Genomic DNA, 23,629 nt, shown 5'->3' with positions numbered 1-23,629 from the left:
CTCTCTCTCTCTCTCTCTCTCTCTCTCTCTCTCTCTCTCTCTCTCTCTCTCTTTCTAATTTCTCTCTCTCTCTCTTTCTACTTTCTCTCTCTCTCTCTCTCTCTCTTTCTAATTTCTCTCTCTCTTTCTCTCTCTCTCTCTCTCTCTCTTTCTAATTTCTCTCTCTCTCTCTTTCTACTTTCTCTCTCTCTCTCTCTCTCTCTCTCTCTCTCTCTCTCTCTCACTCACTCACTCACTCACAAACTAATGAAGGGATATAACCACTACATTTGACCCTACTTCAATGGTGACGAGAGTTAACGAACACACTCTCTCTCTCTCGCTCTCTCTCTCACACACACACACACAAACACACACACACACACACACACAAACTAATGAAGTGCTATAACAGTATCTCTCTCCTCTCCCTCTCCAGAGGGCCCTGTTGAGATTGGGATGAGTCTGGATATCGCCAGCATTGATGCCATCTCAGAAATCAATATGGTAATGTTGAACCTGTGTGTGTGTGTGTGTGTGTTTGGGTCTGCTTGCATGAATGTCTGTTTTAATGTGTACATCACTCACCTGGTCCTCAGGACTACACAGCCACTATCTTCCTGCGTCAGCGTTGGAGGGACTCCCGACTGGTGTTCCCAGGGAATGAGAGTGTGAGTGTGGATGGACGACTAGTCTCCCTCCTCTGGATCCCAGACACCTTCATTCCAGACTCCAAACGCTCCTTCCTGCATGACGTCACCGTGGAGAACCGTCTCATACGGATCTTCAGCAACGGGACCGTTCTCTATGCTCTACGGTACGTACTAGTGTCCTGTGTACTTGTGGCTCAGTCGCTAGAGCATGGCGCTTGCAATGCCAAGGGTTGTGGGTAGGAATCCACCCGTACTTAAAAAATGTATGCCTGACTGTGATTCGCCTTGGATAAAAGCGTCAGCTTACTGGCATGTATTATTATATTATTATAAACTGGGTGGTTCGAGCCCTGAATGCTGATTGGCTGACAGCCGTGGTATATCAGACCGTATACCACGGGTATGGCTAAACATTTATTTTTACTCCTCTAATTACGTTGGTAACCAGTTTATAATTGCAATAAAGCACTTTGGGGGTTTGTGGTATATGGCCAATATACCACGGCTAAGTACTGTGTCCTGAGAACAGCCCTTAGCTGTGGTATATTGGCCATATACCACACCCCCTCATGTGTTATTGCTTAATTATATTACTACTGACCAAACATGAACCATTTACGATGCTTTAGTCTACTATACACGTTACTGACCAATCATTACCAACACTGTTACTATGATGAAATCATTATTATATTACTACTGACCAGACATGCACCAGCTTACTACTGTTACTAAGATGAAATCGTTGTTATTATGTGTGTTATGTGTTAAATTGACTTATAAACATTTGTCAATGTAGTCATAGAGCGTTATGAAACTATGATAAATCCCACTGGGATATGTCATGAATACATCAAGCTAAATGAACCACTTGTGTCTTATAACTTACTAATCACGTTCCATTTCTTTACCATGTCAGTCAAACCTCTTGAAAAGACAGGAGAGTTCTTCATGAAAATGCTGTTTTTATTAGATTTTTTATAGATAAAGCAGTTTAAAAACCCCCAGATGATAAAAGGTGTAAAAGCTCAAATCTTCTAGTTTCAAGTGTTATTAGTGGTATGTACGGGATACACACTGTCCAACAAAATGCCAGATAGAGGGCCCTGGTGATGTTGAAGTACAGATAGAGGGCCCTGGTGATATTGAAGTACAGATAGAGGGCCCTAGTGGTCGTCACCAATATCAGCAGCACTACGACCAGTCTGTAGTAAACAAAGTAAACAAGTCTGGGTCAGTTACCTGTCACAGTGAGGGAGAGGAGCTCAGTCTCAGAGGAGGTTAACTCAGGAACACAGCTGTATTTCCGTCGGTGGAAATCTACATTAAGGAAGAAGAAGGCAGCAGAGTGATTGACAGCTGGCTAGGTCTAGGTTCTGTTGGAGCCGGTGAATGTGAGGAAGAAAGAGCCTCCTGGGTACAGTGGCTGAGTGGAGCAGGTGGTGGTGAAGCTGTGGACTCTGAACACCTCTGGCCCCTGGAGACCCCTCCCGTTGAGACATTCAGGGAGATATTAGGCTGGAACATAAGATCTGAGCAGGCTGTGTTAACAGAGAGATGTTGTATAACACTGTCATCATAATACTCCCTTTCACACCCCCTGAGTGCAGGCTCAGTGCCACGGTAGTTAACTACATCCCAGACCCTTTGTAACCAGAGGACTCTACTATTGAAACAGCAAAGCCACGGACGGTACAGTTGTCTATCAACAGGTTGTCCACAGCCCAGCTGTCTATCAACAGGTTGTCCACAGCCCAGCTGTCTATCAACAGGTTGTCCATAGCCCAGCTGTCTACACACCACCTTTGCATCTATCACTCTCTATATCTCACTCCATTTCTCTCTCTCTCCACTCCCATCACAGAATAACAGCGACCATCGCCTGCAACATGGACCTAACCAAGTACCCAATGGACAGACAGGTGTGCACCCTGCAGCTGGAGAGCTGTGAGTAGCCCACAAACACACATGCACACACGCACACACGCACACACATGCACACGCGCACGCACGCACACATGCACACACACACACACACACACATAGACACAGTCTTGTACAGGTAACCTTGTGGGGACACACAATTCAGTCCCATTCAAAAATCCTATTTTCCCTATCCCTAACCTGTACTCTTACCCTAACCTTAACCTTAACCCTAACCTTCAACATAGTTCGAACACTAAATCTAACCTTAGTGTTAAATTTAACCCTACACTCCCTGAAAAATTGCTTTTGACCTCGTGGGGACTAACAAAATGTCACCAGTTAGTAAAATGTTTGTTTGTTTACTATTCTTGCGGAGACTTCTGGAGCTAGTATAGTTAAACATGTCCATGGAGGATAAGTGTGTGATTGTGTGTGTTTCTAGGGGGCTACAACCTACAGGATGTAATATTCTACTGGACTAGAGGGAATGACTCAGTGAAGGGTCTGGACACACTGCGCCTTGCCCAGTACAGTATTGAGAGTTACTACACATCTGTTTCTGAGGCTGTCTATGAGACAGGTACCTGTGTGTGTGTGTGTGTGTGTGTGTGTGTGTGTGTGTGTGTGTGTGTGTGTGTGTGTGTGTGTGTGTGTGTGTGTGTGTGTGCGCGCAAGTAAACATAACTTACCTTACAGTCTACTGGTCTACCTCACCAAATACGACACTATAGAGTCAGATAACCGCTTCTAACCTGTTCGCGTGTGTGTGTGTGTGTGTGTGTGTGTGTGTGTGTGTGTGTGTGTGTGTGTGGTGTGTGTGTGTGTGTGTGTGTGTATGTATGTATGTATGTATGTATGTATGTATGTATGTACTGTATGTATGTAGGGCTGTACCCGAAGCTGGTGCTCCACTTTGCTCTGCGCAGGAACGTGTTGTTCTTTATCCTGGAGACATACGCCCCTTCTACTCTGTTGGTGGTGCTCTCCTGGGTCTCCTTCTGGATCAGCCAATCATCTGTCCCTGCACGCACCTGCATCGGTCAGTCACACTGCGTGTGTGTATTAACCCTGTTAATTCATTCATTCATTTGAGTATAGAGTACAAGCAAGTTCCATTCCTCATCCATCCACCCAAACATCTAGGTGTATTACAACTGACGATGACTGTCATTATAATGATTCTCCAGGTGTGACCACAGTGCTGATGATGACTGTCATTATAATGATTCTCCAGGTGTGACCACAGTGTTGACGATGACTGTCATTATAATGATTCTCCAGGTGTGACCACAGTGCTGATGATGACTGTCATTATAATGATTCTCCAGGTGTGACCACAGTGCTGATGATGACTGTCATTATAATGATTCTCCAGGTGTGACCACAGTGCCGATGATGACTGTCATTATAATGATTCTCCAGGTGTGACGATGACTGTCATTATAATGATTCTCCAGGTGTGACCACAGTGCTGACGATGACTGTCATTATAATGATTCTCCAGGTGTGACCACAGTGTTGACGATGACTGTCATTATAATGATTCTCCAGGTGTGACCACAGTGCTGACGATGACTGTCATTATAATGATTCTCCAGGTGTGACCACAGTGCTGACGATGACTGTCATTATAATGATTCTCCAGCTGTGACGATGACTGTCATTATAATGATTCTCCAGGTGTGACCACAGTACTGACGATGACTACTCTCATGATGGGTGCCCGTACCTCTCTCCCCAACGCCAACTGTTTCATCAAGGCCATAGACGTGTACCTGGGCATCTGTTTCACGTTCATCTTTGGGGCGCTGCTGGAGTACGCCTGCGCCCACTTCTGTACCGTGCAGCACCAAACCGTAGGAGACATACACAGGGTGGGTCAAATAGAGAAAAGGGTGTGTGTCAAATGAAATCAAATGCTATTTGTCACAAGCTTGGTAAACAACAGGTGCAGACTAACAGTGACGGGTCCATCCCCAACAGTGCAGAGTGTGTATGTTTATATGTGTACTTGTCTACCATGTTTCTGAGATGAGACCCCCCCCCCCACAAAATGTCTCTCTTCTCCTCAGGAGCTCCTTCAGGAGTTTGATGACTCCAACGGAAACGGTACCATGCCCGTGGTCAGCTCCAGCCAACCAAATCAGGTCCTGGAGCTAGGCTCCACCCAAAAGGATCTTGTTGATCAATCGGGGACGAGTGTCAGCGAGGCCGAGGCTACAGAGAAGAAGCCGGAGAAGGGGTGTGGCCTGACGTCGTTTAAGAACGCGGCGCGGCGTGCGTTGTCTGTGTTTAACATAGAGAACCCTCACAACATCGACCGCCATGCTCGCACCATGTTTCCCCTCACCTTCCTGGCGGTTAATGTCTTCTACTGGCTCTATTATCTCTTCATCTGATCTGAGTAGCACACATCCCATCATCTGATCTGATCTGAGTAGCACACATCTCTTCATCTGATCTGATCTGAGTAGCACACATCTCTTCATCTGATCTGAGTAGCACACATCCCATCATCTGATCTGATCTGAGTAGCACACATCCTATCATCTGATCTGAGTAGCACACATCTCTTCATCTGATCTGAGTAGCACACATCAAATAATCTGATATGATCTGACCAGTACACATCTCTGATCTGACCTGGGTAGCACACATCTCTTCATCTGATCTGAGTAGCACACATCCCATCATCTGATCTGATCTGAGTAGTACACATCTCTTCATCTGATCTGATCTGAGTAGCACACATCTCTTCATCTGATCTGAGTAGCACACATCCCATCATCTGATCTGATCTGAGTAGCACACATCTCTTCATCTGATCTGAGTAACACACATCCCATCATCTGATCTGAGTAGCACACATCTCTTTATCTGATCTGAGTAGCACACATCCCATCATCTGATCTGATCTGAGTAGCACACATCCCATCATCTGATCTGATCTGAGTAGTACACATCTCTTCATCTGATCTGAGTAGCACACATCAAATCATCTGATATGATCTGAGTAGTACACATCTCTGATCTGGGTAGCACACATCTCCTCATATGATCTGAGCAGTACACATCTCTGATCTGATCTGAGTAGCACACATCTCTTCATCTGATCTGAGCAGTACGCATCTCTGATCTGATCTGAGTAGCACACATCAAATCATCTGATCTGAGCAGTACACATCTCTGATCTGATCTGAGTAGCACGCATCTCTTGATCTGATCTGAGTAGCACGCATCTCTTGATCTGATCCGATCTGAGTAGCACACATCTCTTCATCTGATCTGAATAGCATACATCTCTTGATCTGATCTGAATAGTTCACATCTCATCATCTGATCTGATCCGAATGGCCCCCTATTTCCTATGAGGTGCACTACTTTTGACCAAAGCCCAGTAGTGCACTATATATTGCGTCCAAAATGGCCCCCTATTTCCTATGAGGTGCACTACATTTGACCAAACCCCAGTAGTGCGCTATATAGGGACTGTGTCCAAAATGGCCCCCTTTTTCCTATGTAGGGCACTACTTTGACCAACACCTATAGAGAAGGACCCTGGTCAAAAATGGTGCACTACACTCTTAGAAAAAAAGGTGCTAGCTAGAACTTTAAAGGGTTCTTAAGTTGTCTACATAGGAGGACCCATTGAAGAACCCTTATTGGTTTAAGGTAGAACCTTTTTGGTTCCTGGTAAAACCCCTTTGGGTTCCATGTATAGTTAATTCAGAAAGTATTCAGATCCCTTGACATATTACACATTTTGTTACATTACAGCCTTATTCTAAAATGGATGAAATAGTTAATTTTTCTTCTCATCAATCTACACACAATATCCCATAATGACAAAGCAAAAACAGATTTTTCGGAATATTAGCAAATGTATAAAAAATAATACACTGAAATATCAAATGTACATGAGAATTCAGACCCTTCACTCAGTACGTTGTTGAAACACCTTTGGCAAAGATTACAGCCTCGAGTCATCTTAGGTATGACGCTACAAGCTTGGCACACAAGTATTTGGGGAGTTTCTCCCATCCTTCTCTGCAGATCCTCTCAAGCTCTGTCAGGTTGGATGGGGAGCATCGCTGCACAGCTATTTTCAGGTCTCTCCAGAGATGTTCGATCAGGTTATAAAGTCTGGGCTCTGGCTGGGCCGCTCAAGGACATTCAGAGACCTGTCCTGAAACCACTCCTGCATTGTATTGGCTCTGTGCTTAGGGTTGTGCTTAGGGTCCTGTTGGAAGGTGAACCTTCGAGACAGTCTGAGGTCCTGAGCGCTCTGGGGCAGGTTTTCATCAAGTATCCCTCTGGACTTTGCTCTGTTCATCTTTCCCTCGATCCTGACTAGTCTCCCAGTCCCTGCCGCTGAAAACCATCCCCACAGCATGATGCTGCCACCACCATGCTTCACCATAGGGATGGTGCTAGGTTTCCTCCAGACATGACGCTTGGCATTCAAGCCAAATAGTTCAAACTTGGTTTCATAAGAACAGAGAATCTTGTTTCTCATGGTCTGAGAGTCTTTAGGTGCATTTTGGCAAACTCCAAGCAGGCTGTCATGTGCTTTTTACTGTGGAGTGGCTTCCGTCTGGCCACCTGATTGGTGGAGTGCTGCAGAGATCTTTGTCCTCCTGGAAGGTTCTCCCATCTCCACAGCAGAACTCTGGAGCTCTGTCAGAGTGACCATTGGGTTCTTGGTCACCTCCCATTTCTAGAAAAAGTCTTGGTGGATCCAAACTTCTTCCATTTAAGAATGATGGAGGCCACTGTGTTCTTAGGGACCTTCAATGCTGCCGAAACGTGTTGGTACCCTTCCCCAGATCTTTGCCTCAACATAAGCATTATGTCTCAGAGCTCTATGGACAATTCCTTCTCATGGCTTGGTTTTTGCTCTGACAGGCACTGTCGACGGTGGGACCTTATATAGACAGGTGTGTGCCTTTCCAAGTCATGTCCAATCAATTGAATTTTCCACAGGTGGACTCCAATCAAGTTGTACAAACATCTCAAGGATGATCAATGGAAACAAGATGCACCTGAGCTCAATTTCTTGTCTCATAGCAAAGGGTCTGAATACTTATTTGGGTTCTACATGGAACCGAAATGGGGTTTTCTATGGAGACAGCCAAATAACTATTTTGGAACCCTTTTTTCTAAGTGTGTATATAGGGATGAGGTGCCACTGGACTGCCCCACACTGGACTGCCCCACACTGGACTGCCCTACACTGGACTGCCCTACACTGGACTGCCCTACACTGGACTGACCCACACTGGACTGCCTCACACTGGACTGCCCTACACTATACTGACCCACACTGGACTGCCCTACACTGGACTGACCCACACTGGACTGCCCTACACTAGACTGACCCACACTGGACTGCCCTACACTGGACTGACCCACACTGGAATGCCTCACACTGGACTGCCCCTCATTGGACTGCCTCACACTGGACTGCCTCACTCTGGACTGCCCTTCACTGGACTGCCCTACACTGGACTGTCCTCCACTGGCCTGCCTCACACTGGACTGCCCTACACTGGACTGCCCTACACTGGACTGCCCTTCACTGGACTGCCTCACACTGGACTGCCTCACTCTGGACTACCCTTCACTGGACTACCCTTCACTGGACTACCCTCCACTGGCCTGCCTCACACTGGACTGCCCTCCACTGGACTGCCCTCCACTGGCCTGCCCTCCACTGGCCTGCCCTACACTGGCCTGCCTCACACTGGACTGCCCTCCACTGGACTACCCTCCACTGGCCTGCCCTCCACTGGCCTGCCCTACACTGGACTGCCTCACACTGGACTGCCCTCCACTGGACTGCCCTCCACTGGCCTGCCCTCCACTGGCCTGCCCTACACTGGCCTGCCTCACACTGGACTGCCCTCCACTGGACTACCCTCCACTGGCCTGCCCTCCACTGGCCTGCCCTACACTGGACTGCCTCACTCTGGACTGCCCTTCACTGGACTGCCCTCCACTGGCCTGCCCTACACTGGATCAAACCTATCATTCAATGGCCTTCATAAACTTTGGATGCTTTTTTGTATCTGTACATTTTTTTATCATGGGTATATTATTTATGATTATTTATTTATTTGTGTACTTGTGCTTGTCTTGTGAATTTGTAACAATAAAATAGTGGACCATATATTTCATTGTGATTTGTCTATAGTGAGTAGGCCTATCCAGACATACTGACCACACTGCTCGGGTCGCGTGCGTGAGCATTGCAAAATAAATGTACAAATACATGTTATTCAATCATTGCACCCACACTCTCCCATCTACTCATTAGTTTTTATGAGCATATACCCACGTGCCATCTCCTCATTGGTTTTTAGGAGCATATATCCATGTGGGTGATTGAAATATGAACTGAGCTCCACACTCCAGTCCAGTTGGTAGTGGTAATGCACCTTAAAGTTAGTTACCAACCGCCATATAAAGTCAAAAGAAGAAGAAACAGCCTTGAAGAAGGAGAGACTGTTAGAAACAAACTATATTTACCCTTTTATCTGTGGATTAAATGTCAGAGGAGAGGACCTTATGCATTTCAGGTAAAATAACAACAATAACAGCTAAATTGGCATACATGTTCAACGCTTTTCGACCTGTCCCCAAATTAATACAGATGGTTTGGGGTTTGTTTTGATATTTCAACCTGCGTGTCCTGATGGCGTCTGGTGTGAGTGGACAAAATCAACATGCACCCGGTCTAGTCAGCATGTAAGCCTAACTTAGAGTAGGTGTAATACCTTTCTGAATCAAATGGTGGGAGTATTGTTCTTCAGAGACAAAGGCTTCATCTGACACTGATGTACACTACATGATTAAAAGTATGTGGACACCTGCTCATCGAACATCTCATTCCAAAATCATGGGCGTTAATATGGAGTTGGTCCCCCCTTTGCTGCTATTACAGCCTCCACTCCTCTGGGAAGGCTTTCCACTAGGTGTTGGAACATTGCTGCAGGGACTTTCTTCCATTCAGGAGGAAACCTGGCAACACCCCGACGGTGAAGCATGGTGGTGGCAGCACCATGCTGTGGGGATGTTTTTCAGCGGCAGGGACTGGGAGACTATTCAGGATCGAGGCAAAGATGAATGGAGCAAAGTTCAGAGAGATCCTTGATGAAAACCTGCTCCAGAGCGCTCAGAACATCAGATTGTGTTGAAGGTTCACCTTCCAACAGGACATCGAAGCTTAGCACACAGCCAAGACAACGCAGGAGTGGTCGAGCATCTCTGAAGAGACCTGAAAATCTGCAGAGAAGAATGCGAGAAACTCCCCAAATACAGGTGTGCCAAGCTTGTAGCGTCATACCAAGAAGACTTGTGGCTGTAATCGCTGCCAAAAGTGCTTCAACAAAGAACTGAGTAAAGGGTCTGAATATGTACTTAAATTCGAAAAATGTGTTTTTGCTTTGTCATCATAAGGCTGTAACCTAACAAAATGTGGAAAAAGTCCAGGAGTCTGAATACTTTCCAAAGGCACTGTAGGTACTGCGGTGTGAATTCCTGTAGATAAGTATTGACACCTAGTGTACATCGTTCAGATAATATTTATTATTATCACAATTGTATTTGTCATCATACTGTTTATAAAGTACATCTCAATTTGAGGGTAAAATGAACATTGTGCAGTGTAAAAATCATCCTATAGACAAAACAGTAGGTATGGCTTCTGTCTGTACAGATAGAGGTGATGTTTCTGTCTGTACAGATAGAGGTGATGTTTCTGTCTGTACAGATAGAGGTGATGCTTCTGTCTGTACAGATAGAGGTGATACTTCTGTCTGTACAGATAGAGGTGATGTTTCTGTCTGTAAAGATAGAGGTGATGGTTCTGTCTGTACAGATATAGGTGATGCTTCTGTCTGTACAGATAGAGGTGATGCTTCTGTCTGTACAGATAGAGGTGATGCTTCTGTCTGTACAGATAGAGGTGATGCTTCTGTCTGTACAGATAGAGGTGATGCTTCTGTCTGTACAGATAGAGGTGATGCTTCTGTCTGTACAAATAGAGGTGATGCTTCTGTCTGTACAGATAGAGGTGATGCTTCTGTCTGTACAGATAGAGGTGTTGCTTCTGTCTGTACAGATAGAGGTGATAAGGCAAAGGGGGAAAACAATGTTAAAGGGATAGTTTCGGATTTTGGCAATTAAGCCAAATGGATACCAATTGTATGTCTCTGTGTGTAGTTTGAAGAAAGTTGAAGGGCGGTTCTGGAGTCATTTTTTGCAGCTGAAATGCACTGACTGGAAGTCTACAGAAGAAGTTCCAGTGACATGGAGCTAGGAAAAGTCTTAATTTACAAAATCTGGAAGTATCCCTTTAAAGCACATCACATACAGTAAATCACTGTGTTTTTCTTCCATCTCCATTGTCTTCCATTCCAGTTCTATGGAACATTCTCACCGTAAATCTCTCGTTGTCCCTTTGTCATTTATTAAGGTATAATTTAATATCCTTTCTGTACACTGGCTCAAATATTCAATTTCGTCCAAATCTCTACAACAATCTGAAAGACACATCCTCCCTCTGATATTCCTCCAATCATCTCCAATCTTTCCTTAACATCGTTATGCCTTAGGTGCATTTCTTTGACTCCCATTCCTGCAATGAAAATCAACAGTTTAATATTTTTGTGTGTTATACACACACACACACACATGCACACACACACGCTGTGTATTTTCTGTGAGTTCTCCTCACACTAACTGCTGGGACACCATTAGACCCTGGTGATGGAACTGGCTCACAGTGACAGACTGTGGAGCTGCGTCCCTCTAAGGTGCACAATTTGGGACACAGATAAACTGTGTGTGTGTGTGTGCGTGTCTTTCGTCCTTACCTTGGCTTTCTGCATGACTGTTCTTTTAGATGTTGAGTAGACAGGATGTTTCACACGGGCCGCAGAGACACAGCCGACTGGTATAGACTCAGAGTAGTAGGGCCTGCCAGACACCTGAGACACACACACACACATTCAAATCATTAGAATCAGTGATCACTCTTGAGTGACGCAGTGCTCTGAGGCACTGCATCTCAGTGCTAGAGGCATCACTAAAGGCACCCCGGTTCAAATCTAGGTTGTATCACAACCAGCTGTGATTGGAAGTCCATAGTGAGGTGCACAATTGGCCAGTGTTGTCTGGGTTTGACCTGTGTAAGCTGTCATTGTATATAATAATTTTTTCTTAACCGACATGTTTAGTTAAAAAAATATACATTTGCTGGTGGGTCTATGTGTGTGTCTGCAGATATATACTGTATGTGTGTGTTGTACCTTGCTGGAGGGTTTGCTCTCCCCAGGTGCCCCCAGAGCCCCTCCTGCTAGGCTCTTCTTCAGGTTGTCTTTAACCTGGGTGAGCCGGAGCTCCAGGTCCACCCTCTCACTCTCCTTCTCCCGGCACGTCTCCTCTAGCTGGGACACACGCTCACTCAAGGAGCCCTTCTGCTCCTCTGATCCAGGAACACAGAGGAAATTGATTAGGGAGCCCCTGTATAGTTCTGCCAGTAGGCAGTGCTAGTACGTTGCTGGTGATCTTTTTTGTATTTTGTGGGTGCATTAAGTGCTGTAGCCTACTGAGATTGTATTAAAGAGTTTTGTGCATATCTGTTTTGTGTGTTGTTGTATTTATCAGGGATCACCAGTAGCTGTTGCCAAGGCAGCAGCTACTCTTCCTGGGTCTGAACATATTAAGGGATGACAGGGTAGCCTAGTGGTTAGAGTGTTGGACCAGTAACCAAAAGGTTGTAAGATCGAATCCCTGAGATGACAAGGTACAAATCTGTCGTTCTGCCCCTGAACAGGCAGTTAACCCATTGTTCCTAGGCCGTCATTGAAAATAAGAATTTGTTCTTAACTGACTTGCCTAGTTAAATAAAGGTTAAAAAAGGCACTTACATTACATATAAAACAGTACATCATATAAAAATAAAACAGTACATCATATTACATATCAACAATACAAAATGTTTGATAACAATATTACATATGTGTGTGTGTCTTCACAGTCCCGGTGTTCCATAATGTGTAATCTGACTACTGCTTGCATCAGTTACCTGATGTGGAATAGACTTCCATGTGCACCTCCTGTAGTCTGTTCTGGACTTGGGGACTGTGTAGACATGTCTTGTGGGATATGCATGTCTGAGCTGTGTGCTAGTAGTTTAAACAGACAGCTAGGTGCATTCAGCATGTCAACACCTCTTACAAAAACGAGTAGTGATGAAGTCAATCTCTCTCCCACTTTGAGCCATGAGAGATTTACATGCATATTATTAATGTTAGCTCTCCATGTACAGTTGGAAATGTACATACACTTGGAGTCAATCAAAATCGTTTTTCAACCACTCCACAAATTTCTTGTTAACAAACTATAGTTTTGGCAAGTCGGTTAGGACATGTACTTTGTGCACGACAAGAAATGTTTCCAACAATTGTTTACAGACATATTATTTCACTTATAATCCACTATATCCCAATTCCAGTGGGTCAGAAGTTTACATACACTAAGTTGACAGTGCCTTTAAACAGCTTGGAAAATTCCAGAAAATTATGTCATTGCTTTAGAAGCTTCTGATAGGCTAATTGACATAATTTGAGTCAATTGGAGGTGTACCTGTGGATGTATTTCAAAGCCTACCTTCAAACTCAGTGTCTCTTTAATTGACATCATGGGAAAACCAAAAGAAATCAGCCAATACTAAGTCAAGTCTGGTTCATCCTTGGGAGCAATTTTCAAACCCCTGAAGGTACCACATTCATTTGTACAAACAATAGTACGCAAGTATAAACACCAAGTATAAACACCACGCAGCCGTCATACCGCTCAACAAGGAGACATGTTCTGTCTCCTAGAGATTTTTTTTTGTGTGAAAAGTGCAAATCAATCCCAGAACAACAGCAAAAATGGCATCATGAGGAAGGCAAATGATGTGCATACATTGAAGCAACATCTCAAGACATCAGTCAGGAAGATAGAGCTTGGTCGCAAATGGGTCTTCCAAATGGACAATGGACCCAAATGGACCCCAAGCATACATCCAAAGTTGTGGCAAAATGGCTTAAGGACAACAAAGTCAAGGTATTGGACATGGGCATCACAAAGCCCTGAGCTCAATTCTAAAGAAAATTTGTGGGCAGAATTGAAAAAGCGTGTGCGAGCAAGGAGGCCTACAAAGCTGACTCAGTTACACCAGCTTTGTCAGGAGGAATGGGCCAAAATTCACCCAACTTATTATGGAAAGCTTGTGGAAGGCTACCCAAAACATTTGACCCAAGTTAAACAATTTAAAGGCAATGCTACCAAATACTAATTGAGTGTATGTAAACATCTGACCCACTGAAATGTGATGAAATAAATAAATGCTGAAATAAATCATTCTCTCCACTATTATTCTGACATTTCACATTCTTAAAATAAAGTGGTGATCCTAACTAACCTAAGGCAGGGAACTTTTACTATGACTAAATGTCAGTAATTGTGAAAAACTGAGTTGAAATGTATTTGGCTAAGATGTATGTAAACTTCCGACTTCAACTGTTCATTTAAGGGCCAGCCGTGCTCTTATAGCCAATTAAAATGTTCAGAGGTCCCTCTGCGGCACCTGACCACACAACTGAACAGTAGTCCAGGTGTGACAAAGGCAGAGCAGTGCTTTATTATGGACAGACTTTTCACCATCTTAGCTATTGCACTATCAACATGTTTTGACCATGACAGTTTACAATCCAGGGTTACTCCGAGCAGTTTAGTAACCTCAATTTGCTTAAATTCCATATTATTCAATACAAGATTTAGCTGAGATTTAGGGTTTAGTGAATGATTTGTCCCAAATTCAAATTTGGGCGGCAGGTAAATCAAATCAAATCAAATGTTATTGGTCACATACACATGGTAAGCAGATGTTAATGCGAGTGTAGCGAAATGCTTGTGCTTCTAGTTCCGACCATGCAGTAATATCTAACAAGTAATCTAACAATTTCACAACTACTACCTTATACACACAAGTGTAAAGGAATGAATAAGAATATGTACATATAAATATATGGATGAGCGATGGCCGAACGGCATAGACAAGATGCAGTAGATGGTATAGAGTGCAGTATATACATATGAGAAGTGTAATGTAGGGTATGCAAACATTATATAAAGTGGCATAGTTTAAAGTGACTAGTGATACATTTATTACATCCAATGTTTTATTATTAAAGTGGCTAGAGATTTGAGTCAGTATGTTGGTAGCAGCCACTCAATGTTAGTGATGGCTGTTAAACAGTCTGATGGCCTTGAGATAGAAGCTGTTTTTCAGTCTCTCGGTCCCAGCTTTGATGCACCTGTACTGACCTCGCTTTCTGGATGAGAGCGGGGTGAACAGGCAGTGGCTCGGGTGGTTGTTGTCCTTGATGATCTTTTTGGCCTTTCTGTGACATCGGGTAGTGTAGGTGTCTTCGAGGGCAGGTAGTTTGGCCCCGGTGATGCGTTGTGCAGGCCTCACTACCCTCCGCCCTACGGTTGTGGGCGGAGCAGTTGCCGTACCAGGCGGTGATACAGCCCGACAGGATGCACTCGATTGTGCATCTGTAAAAGTTTGTGTTTTTTTGGTGACAAGCCAAATTTCTTCAGCCTCCTGAGGTTGAAGAGGCGATGTTGCGCCTTCTTCACCACGCTGCCCGTGTGGGTGGACAATTTCAGTTTGTCCGTGATGTGTACGCCGAGGAACTTAAAACCTTCCAACTTCTCCACTACTGTCCCATCGATGTGGATAGGGGTGCTCCCTCTGCTGTTTCCGAGGGCCCTCACCTCCTCCCTGTAGGCCGTCTCGTCGTTGTTGGTAATCAAGCCTACCACTGTAGTGTCGTCTGCAAACGTGATGATTGAGTTGGAGGCGTGCATGGCCATGTAGTCATGGGTGAACAGGGAGTACAGGAGAGGGCTGAGAACGCACCCTTGTGGGGCCCCAGTGTTGAGGATGGAGATGTCGTTTCCTACCCTCACCACTTGGGGGCGGCCCGTCAGAAAGTCCAGGACCCAGTTGCACAGGGCGGGGTCGAGACCCAGGGTCTCGAGCTTAATGATGAGTTTGGAAGGTACTATGGTGTCGCTCGCTTTGAGGACTATACAGTGCCACCGACACGGCCCGCTACCAAAATCTGCTGACTCTCCTTCACCGCAGCCAACGTGAGTAAAACATTTAAACGTGTTAACCTTCGCAAGGCTGCAGGCCCAGACGGCATCCTTTGCCGCGTCCTCAGAGCATGCGCAGACCAACTTGCTGGTGTGTTTACAGATATATTCAATCAATCCCTATCCCAGTCTGCTGTTCCCACATGCTTCAAGAGAGCCACCATTGTTCCTGTTCCAAAGAAAGCTAAGGTAACTGAGCTAAACAACTATCGCCCCCGTAGCACTCAATTCCGTCATCATGAAGTGCTTTGAGAGACTAGTCAAGGATCATATCACCTCCACCCTACCTAACACCCTAGACCCACTCCAGCCTAGTGGTTAGAGCATTGGGCCAGTAACCAAAAGGTTGCTCGATGGAATCCCCGAGCTGACACGGTAAAAGTCTGTCATTCTGCCCCTGAACAAGGTAGTTAACCCACTGTTCCTAGGCCGTCAATGTTAATAAGAATTTGTTCTTAACCGATGTCTAGTTAAATAAAGGTTTAAAAAATACAATGCATTTTGTTTTTGAAATATTTAGGACTAACTGCAGCACTTTTTAAGTGTTGCAGTGATTTTACTTGCTGTAGTAGCTGGCGTGTATAGTGATGAGTCATCCGCATACACACACTGGTTTTACTCAAAGCTACTGGCTTGTCATTAGTAAATTTGGAAAAAAGTAAGTGGCCTAGACAGCTGCCCTGGGGAATTCCTGATTCTACCTGGGATATGTTGGAGAGGCTTCCATTAAAGAACACCCTCTGTGTAGAGGGTGTAGACAGGTAATTCTTTATCCACAATATAGCAGGGGGTGTAAAGCCAGCAGACTATGATCAATAATGTCAAAAGCTGCACTGAAGACTAGCAAAACAGCTCCCAAAATCTTTTTATCTTCAATTTCTCTCAGCCAATCATCAGTCATTTGTGTAAGTGCTGTGCTTGTTGAATGTCATTTCCTATTAGCGTCCCCACAGTAAAATAGCTTTGTATCTGCTCAAACACATTTTTTTACAAAAGGGTTGGTAACAGGCTATTTGAGACAATAAAGGGGGCTTTACTATTCTTGGGTAGCGGAAGGACTTTTGCTTCCCTCCTGGCCTGAGGGCACCCACTTTCTAGTAGGCTTAGATTGAAGACATGGCAAATAAGAGTGGCAATATCGTCCACTATTATCCTCAGTAATTTTACATCCAAGTTGTCAGACCCCAGTGGCTTGTTTTTTATTTATTTTATTTCACCTTTATTTAACCAGGTAGACTAGTTGAGAACAAGTTCTCATTTACAACTGCGACCTGGCCAAGATAAAGCGTAGCAATTCGACACATACAACAACACAGAGTTACACATGGAATAAACAAAACATACAGTCAATAATACAGTAGAACAAAAGAAAACAAAAAGTCTATATACAGTGAGTGCAAATGAGGTATGTTAAGGAAATAAATAGGCCATGGTGGCGAAATAATGTAATTGTTGATAGACAACAATCTTTTTTTTTTTACCTCTTCCACACTCACTTTATGGAATAAAAAATGACAATGCTTGTCTTTCCTAATTTGATTAGTTATACCTGGATGTGTAGTGTCAGCGTTTGTTTCTGGCATGTCATGTATAAATTTGCTAATCTTGCCAATGAAAAAATCATGAAAGTAATTGGCAATATCAGTGGGTTTTGGGATAAATGAGCCATCTGATTCAATGAATGACGGAGCTGAGTTTGTCTTGTTGCCCAAAATGTAATTTAAGGTGCTCCAAGGCTTTTTATTATCATTCTTTATATAATTTATCTTTGTTTCATAATATAGTTTCTTCTTATTTTTATTCAGTTTAGTCTCATGATTTCTCAATTTGCAGTACATTTACCAATCGGTTGTGCAGCCAGACTTATTTGCCATTGCTTTTGCCTCATGCCACACCCCGATCTGTTTCATCTGTCCTTGTGCTTGTCTCCACCCCCCTCCAGGTGTCGCTTATTATCCCCGGTGTATTTATCCCCTTGTTTCCTGTCTCTCTGTGCCAGTTGGTCTTGTTTTGCCAAGTCAAACAACGTTTTTCCTAGCTCCTATTTTTCCCAGTCTATTTATGTTTATTCCTACCCCTCCTGGTTTTGACCCTTGCCTGTCCTGACTACGAACCTGCCTGCTTGAACCCTCTGCCTGTTCTGACCACAAGCCTGCCTATCCCTTTGTACTGTTTGGACTCGGACCTGATGACTGAACTCCTGCCTGTCCTGACCTCGAGCCTGCCTTTCCCCTTGTACTGTTTGGACTCTGACCTGATGACTGAACTCCTGCCTGTCCTGACCTCGAGCCTGCCTATCCCCTTGTACTGTTTGGACTCGGACCTGATGACTGAACTCCTGCCTGTCCTGACCTCGACCTGCCTTTTGCCTACCCATTTTATGATAATAAATATCGGAGCTCAACCATCTGCCTCCTGTGTCTGCATTTGGGTCTCGCCTTGTGCCCTTATACCTCATCCCTCTCAACCATACAGTTGTTCAATTCCTCATCAATCTAGAGGGATTTAACTATTTTTAAAGTAATTTTTGTAATGTCTGCATGCTTATTAGAAACTGAAATAAGCAACTGTATTAATGTGTCAAGAGCACCATCTGGTTGCTCCTCATTTCACAGCACAGACCAGAAACTATTGAGTGGGGAGCTTGATGGAAGCCAGTCAATATTTAAATCCCCCAGAAAGTATACTTCTCTGTTGAGATCACGTACATTAACAAGTAGCTCACACATATTATCCAGATACTGACTCTTGGCACTTGGTGGTCTATAGCAGTTTCCCACAAGAATGGACATGTAGCCATATTACTTCAACAGTATTTAAGATTAGATCCTCTCTAAGCTTTACGGGAATGTGGTTCTGAATATAAAGAGCAACACCTCCACCATTGGCTTTTCTGTATTATAACCATGTATTGCTACCACTGTATCATCAAAAGTATTATCTAAGTGAGTTTCAGAGATAGTCAGAATATGAATATCATCTGTTAAAAGATATGTATTGATTTCATTAACCTAGTTTCTTAGGCTACATATGTTAGCGTGGGCAATTTTTAGCACTTTTCTGAGATGCTTGATTGTTTTCATTGCTTAACTGGGAAGCTTAGCAGAAGTAGACATGCTCATGTTATTTATGTTTGAGCTGATAGTGCAGGGTGAGCTGCACACAGTGGACATAGTATGACTGGTTCATAGGTACATGATTACTGCATACAATATCTGTAGTAACAACTGAGGCATTCAGCGCAGTTAGAGAGACATACATTAGGTTACTTACATTGTGTCTGCCAATCCCCCTGGGATAATGTATAATTGCTGAAGAATTATGACAACTCAGCGACACAATGGTAGGGATTGTCTGAGCTGGGCTTGGGTCATTGATAAGTCATTGTCTCAACGCAGCCTTATAATGCTGTGAAATGATCCAGGAACCAAAATGATTTGGGTGGATCCCATCCTCCTTATAAAACGTGTTTTGTTTCCAAAGGGTTTGTGTGTATGTGTGTTTATGTGTCTGTATGTTTGTGTATGTGTGTGTATGTGTGTGCTCTTTCCCTCTTACCTGTAGCAGTCTTAAATCTCTCCTTCACCTCTCTCCTCTCTTGTCTCAGTGTCAGCAGAGTGGTCCGTATCCCATCCCTCTCTCTCTCCAGGTGTTCTTTCTCTCTCAGGAATAGTTTAGCGTCCTCCTCTGCTCGTGTTTTTCCATAGAGGCCATACTGATTGGTGTCTGGGGGGGGGGGGGGGGGGGGGGTCATAGAGGGTGAAATGTGAAAGGTCAGAGGTCAGACCTGGAGAGGTTATGGGAAGAAGACATAACCTCATTCCTCTTTCCTCTCTCTCTCGCTCTCTCTCTCCCTCTCTCTCTCTCTGTCTCTCTCTCTCCCTCCCTCCCTCTTCGTGAGTAACTCTTCCTCTACCTCTCTCTTCGTGAGTAACTCTTCCTCTACCTCTCACACATAAAGAGTAGGAGAGAGACCACTGTGACTGACCCAAACTGAAGGAAAGCTTTGACTATTTACAGACTCAGTGAGCATAGCCTTGCTATTGAGAAAGGCCACTGTAGGCAGACCTGGTTCTCAAGACAAGACAAGCTATGTGCTCACTGCCCACAAAATGAGGTGGAAACTTCCTAACACTTCCTAACCTCCTGCCCAATGTATGACCATATTAGAACACATATTTTCCTCAGATTACACAGAATTCGAAAACAAACCCGATTTTGATAAACTTCCATAGCTACTGGGTGAAATAGCACAGTGTGCCATCACAACAGCAAGATTTGTGACCTGTTGCCACAAGAAAAGGGCAACCAGTGAAGAACAAACACCATTGTAAATACAACCTATATTTATGTTTATTTATTTTCCCTTTTGTACTTTAACCATTTGCACATAATTTCAACACTATACATAATATGACATTTGCAATGTCTTTATTCTTTTGGAACTTCTGTGAGTGTAATGTTTACTGTTCATTTTTATTGTTTATTTCACTTCTGTATATTATCTACTTCACTTGCTTTGGCAATGTTAACAAATGTTTCCCATGCCAATAAAGTCCCTTGATTTGAATTGAGAGACAGACAGGCGCAGAGAGAGAGAGAGAGGCAGAGAGAGAGAGAGCGAGGCAGAGAGAGAAAGAGAGAGAGATAGAGAGGCAGAAAGAGAGAGAGCGAGCGAGACACAGAGAGGTCAGCAGCGAAGCTAATGAGGCTGTCTCAGAAGTCTCAGGTTCCATTCTCTCCTCTCATCTGTTCTCCAGATAGACAGACAGCAGGAGGCTTTGAAGTAAAAGAGAGTGAAGGAAAGGAGGTTTCCCACTGGGCCTCATTTCAACATTGAATGACAATGTGAAGACATTCTGTGTAAAACTGATTGGATTTGCAGAAAGTCATCAACAACGTGAGGGAATTTAATCCATTTTTCTAGTAATATTAAATCCAATAACTTGGTGACATTTTTTGTTGATTTCACATTGAATTCAAGTCAGATAACAACCATGTAAATACCAACTAGAAGTTGAAATTATGTCTGGGCCCAGTGGGATATGTGTGTGTGTGTGTGTGTGTGTGTGTGTGTGTGTGTGTGTGTGTGTGTGTGTGTGTGTGTGTGTGTGTGTGTGTGTGTGTGTGTGTGTGTGTGTGTGTGTGTGTGTGTGTGTGTGTGTGTGTCTTACTGGAGCCCGTGCGTTTCAGGGCCAGACCAGGTTTGGTCCTACCGGAGTCACTACTGGTGAAACTGGACCTCTGCTTCGGTCCCCCATCCTCGCCAGGCTGTAGAAAAGAGGGATGGGGGAGGAGAACAAGATGAAGAAGAGGAGAGGATGAAGGGAAGAGAAAGGAGGACCATGGTTAGAGACATCACAACAAATAAAATCAGTAAAAGGCCTAGGCTTTAGCTCAGTGGGATAGCACAGTCTGGTGGTGTGCAGGAGACAGGGGTTCAACCCTGGTCTGTTATGTAAGACAAGGCTGTGCTGTGTGTGTGTAGTAGAGAGCACAGCAAGCTCTCTCTCAAACGCAGACACACACTTTCTCTACCTTTGTCTCTGTTTCTCGCTCTCTGCTCCTAACTCACCCCCATTTCTTTCCCCCATATTTATCAATTCAATTCAATGTAATGTCTTTATTGGCATGGGAAACATACATTGCCAAATCAAGTGAAGTAGATAATAAACAAAAGTGAAATAAACAATCAAAAATGAACAGTAAACATTACACTCACAGAAGATCCAAAAGAATAAAGACATTTCAAATGTCTTATTATGTACATATACAGTGTTGTAACAATGTACAAATAGTTAAAGTACAAAAGGGAAAATAAATAAACATAAATATGGGTTGTATTTATAATGGTGTTTGTTCTTCACTGGTTGCCCTTTTCTTGTGGCAACCGGTCACAAATCTTGCTGCTGTGATGGCACACTGTGGTATTTCACCCAGTAGATATGGGAGTTTATTAAAATTGGATTTTGTTTTCAAATTTTTTGTAGATTTGTGTAATCTGAGGGAAATATGTCTCTCTAATATGGTCATACATTTGGCAGGAGGTTAGGAAGTGTAGCTCAGTTTCCACCTCATTTTGTGGGCAGTGTGCACATAGCCTGTCTTCTCTTGAGAGCCATGTCTGCCTACGGCAGCCTTTCTCAATAGCAAGGTTATGCTCACTGAGTCTGTAAATAGTCAACGCTTTTGTTAAGTTTGGGTCAGTCATAGTTAGGTATTCTGCCACTGTGTACTCTCTGTTTAGGGCCAAATAGCATTCTAGCTTGCTCTGTTTTTTGGTAAATTATTTCCAACTTGTCAAGTATTTATCTTTTAACTGTGTCTAACTGTGTTGCTGTCCTTGGGATCTGTGGGGTGTGTTTGTGTTTGTGAACAGAGCCCCAGGAGCAGCTTGCTTAGGGGACTCTTCTCCAGGTTCATCTCTCTGTAGGTGATGGCTTTGTTATGGAAGGTTTGGGAATCGTTTCCATTTAGGTGGTTGTAGAATTTAACAGCTCTTTTCTGGATTTGGATAATTAGCGTGTTTCGGCCTAATTCTGCTCTGCATCCATTTTTTTATGTTTAACGTTGTACACGGGGGATATTTTTTGCAGAATTCTGCATGCAGAGTCTCAATTTGGTGTTTGTCCCATTTTGTGAATTCTTGGTTAGTGAGTAGACCCCAGACCTCACAACCATAAAGGGCAATGGGCTCTATGACTGATTCAAGTATTTTTAGCCAGATCCTAATTGGTATGTTGCATTTATGTTCCTTTTGATGGCATAGTAGGCCCTTCTTGCCTTGTCTCTCAGATCGTTCACAGCTTTGTGGAAGTTAGCTGTGGAGCTGATGTTTAGGCAGAGGTATGTATAGTTTTTTGTGTGTTCTAGGGCAACGGTATCTAGATGGAATTTGTATTTGTGATCCTGGGAACTGGATCTTTTTTTGGAACACCATTATTTTGGTCTTACTGAGAATTACTGTCAGGGCCCAGGTCTGACAGAATCTGTGCAGAATATCTAGGTGCTGCTGTAAGCCCTCCTTGGTTGGTGACAGAAGCACCAGATCATCAGCAAACAGTAGACATTTGACTTCAGATTCTAGTAGGGTGAGGCCCGGTGCTGCAGACTGTTCTAGTGCCCTCGCCAATTCGTTGATATATGTTGAAGAGGGTGGGGCTTAAGCTGCATCCCTGTCTCACCCCCCGGCCCTTTGGAAAGAAATGTGTGTGTTTTTTAAAAACATTTTTAACCGCACGCTTGTTGTTTGTGTACACACATTTTATAATGTTGTATGTTTTTTCCCCAACACCACTTTCCAGCAATTTGTATAGCAGACCCTCATGCCAAATTGAGTTAAAAGCTTTTTTGAAATCAACAAAGCATGAGAAGACTTTGCCTTTGTTTTGTTTATTTGTTTGTCAATTAGGGTGTGTAGGGGGAATACGTGGTCTGTCTTACGATAATTTGGTAAGAAGCTAATTTGTCATTTGCTCAGTATATTGTTTTCACTGAGGAAATGTACGAGTCTGCTGTTAGTGATAATGCAGAGGATTTTAACATGTTTGCTGTTGACACATATCCCACTGTAGTTATTGGGGTCAAATTTGTCTCCACTTTTGTGGATTGAGGTGATCAGTTCTTGGTTCCAAATATTGGGGAAGATGCCAGAGCTAAGGATGATGTTAAAGAGTTTTAGTATAGCCAATTGGAATTTGTGGTCTGCATATTTGATTATTTCATTGAGGACACCATCAACACCACAGGCTTTTTTGGGTTGGAGGGTGTGTATTTTGTTCCGTAGTTCATTCAAGGCAATTGGAGAATCCAGTGGGTTCTGGTAGTCTTTAATAGTTGATTCTAAGATTTGT

At 43.7% G+C, this 23,629-nt stretch overlaps 2 protein-coding genes across 3 annotated transcripts in view; one reads left to right on the top strand and one right to left on the bottom strand.

The window, feature by feature from the left end:
• The first annotated feature begins 423 nt into the window (after positions 1 to 423).
• On the top strand, positions 424 to 6,348 carry LOC110504377 (gamma-aminobutyric acid type A receptor subunit pi). Its single transcript, XM_036970408.1, has 7 exons — positions 424 to 486; positions 579 to 796; positions 2,497 to 2,579; positions 3,001 to 3,138; positions 3,445 to 3,597; positions 4,239 to 4,432; positions 4,631 to 6,348. The coding sequence occupies exons 1-7, from the start codon at positions 439 to 441 to the stop codon at positions 4,955 to 4,957; spliced, it is 1,161 nt and encodes a 386-aa protein (XP_036826303.1). The 5' UTR covers positions 424 to 438; the 3' UTR covers positions 4,958 to 6,348.
• Positions 6,349 to 10,123: 3,775 nt separating this feature from the next.
• LOC110504375 (actin filament-associated protein 1-like 1) overlaps positions 10,124 to 23,629 on the bottom strand; it is a 70,444-nt gene continuing 56,938 nt past the window's right edge. For both annotated transcript variants that reach the window (XM_036970110.1, XM_036970109.1), the window contains exons 14-18: positions 20,951 to 21,047; positions 19,335 to 19,502; positions 11,870 to 12,045; positions 11,435 to 11,548; positions 10,124 to 11,196 (exon numbers count right to left, since the gene is read on the bottom strand). In XM_036970110.1, the coding sequence (XP_036826005.1) occupies positions 11,170 to 11,196; positions 11,435 to 11,548; positions 11,870 to 12,045; positions 19,335 to 19,502; positions 20,951 to 21,047 (582 nt within the window). In that variant the 3' untranslated portion in view covers positions 10,124 to 11,169. The remainder of the gene's footprint in view (positions 11,197 to 11,434; positions 11,549 to 11,869; positions 12,046 to 19,334; positions 19,503 to 20,950; positions 21,048 to 23,629) is intronic.

The sequence above is a fragment of the Oncorhynchus mykiss genome, chromosome 31 (assembly GCF_013265735.2).
Source record: "Oncorhynchus mykiss isolate Arlee chromosome 31, USDA_OmykA_1.1, whole genome shotgun sequence".
NCBI lineage: Eukaryota > Metazoa > Chordata > Actinopteri > Salmoniformes > Salmonidae > Oncorhynchus > Oncorhynchus mykiss.
Note: the sequence above shows the minus strand (reverse complement) of the source record. Positions and strands in the feature narration are given on the sequence as shown.

Bases quoted from the DNA above. Each gene is read 5' to 3' on its own strand.
- LOC110504377 (XM_036970408.1), top strand. From the start codon at position 439: ATGAGTCTGGATATCGCCAGCATTGATGCCATCTCAGAAATCAATATG. The intron at 797-2,496 runs GTACGTACTAGT...CTCCCATCACAG, and splicing joins ACCGTTCTCTATGCTCTACG to AATAACAGCGACCATCGCCT. The intron at 2,580-3,000 runs GTGAGTAGCCCA...GTGTGTTTCTAG, and splicing joins CACCCTGCAGCTGGAGAGCT to GGGGCTACAACCTACAGGAT.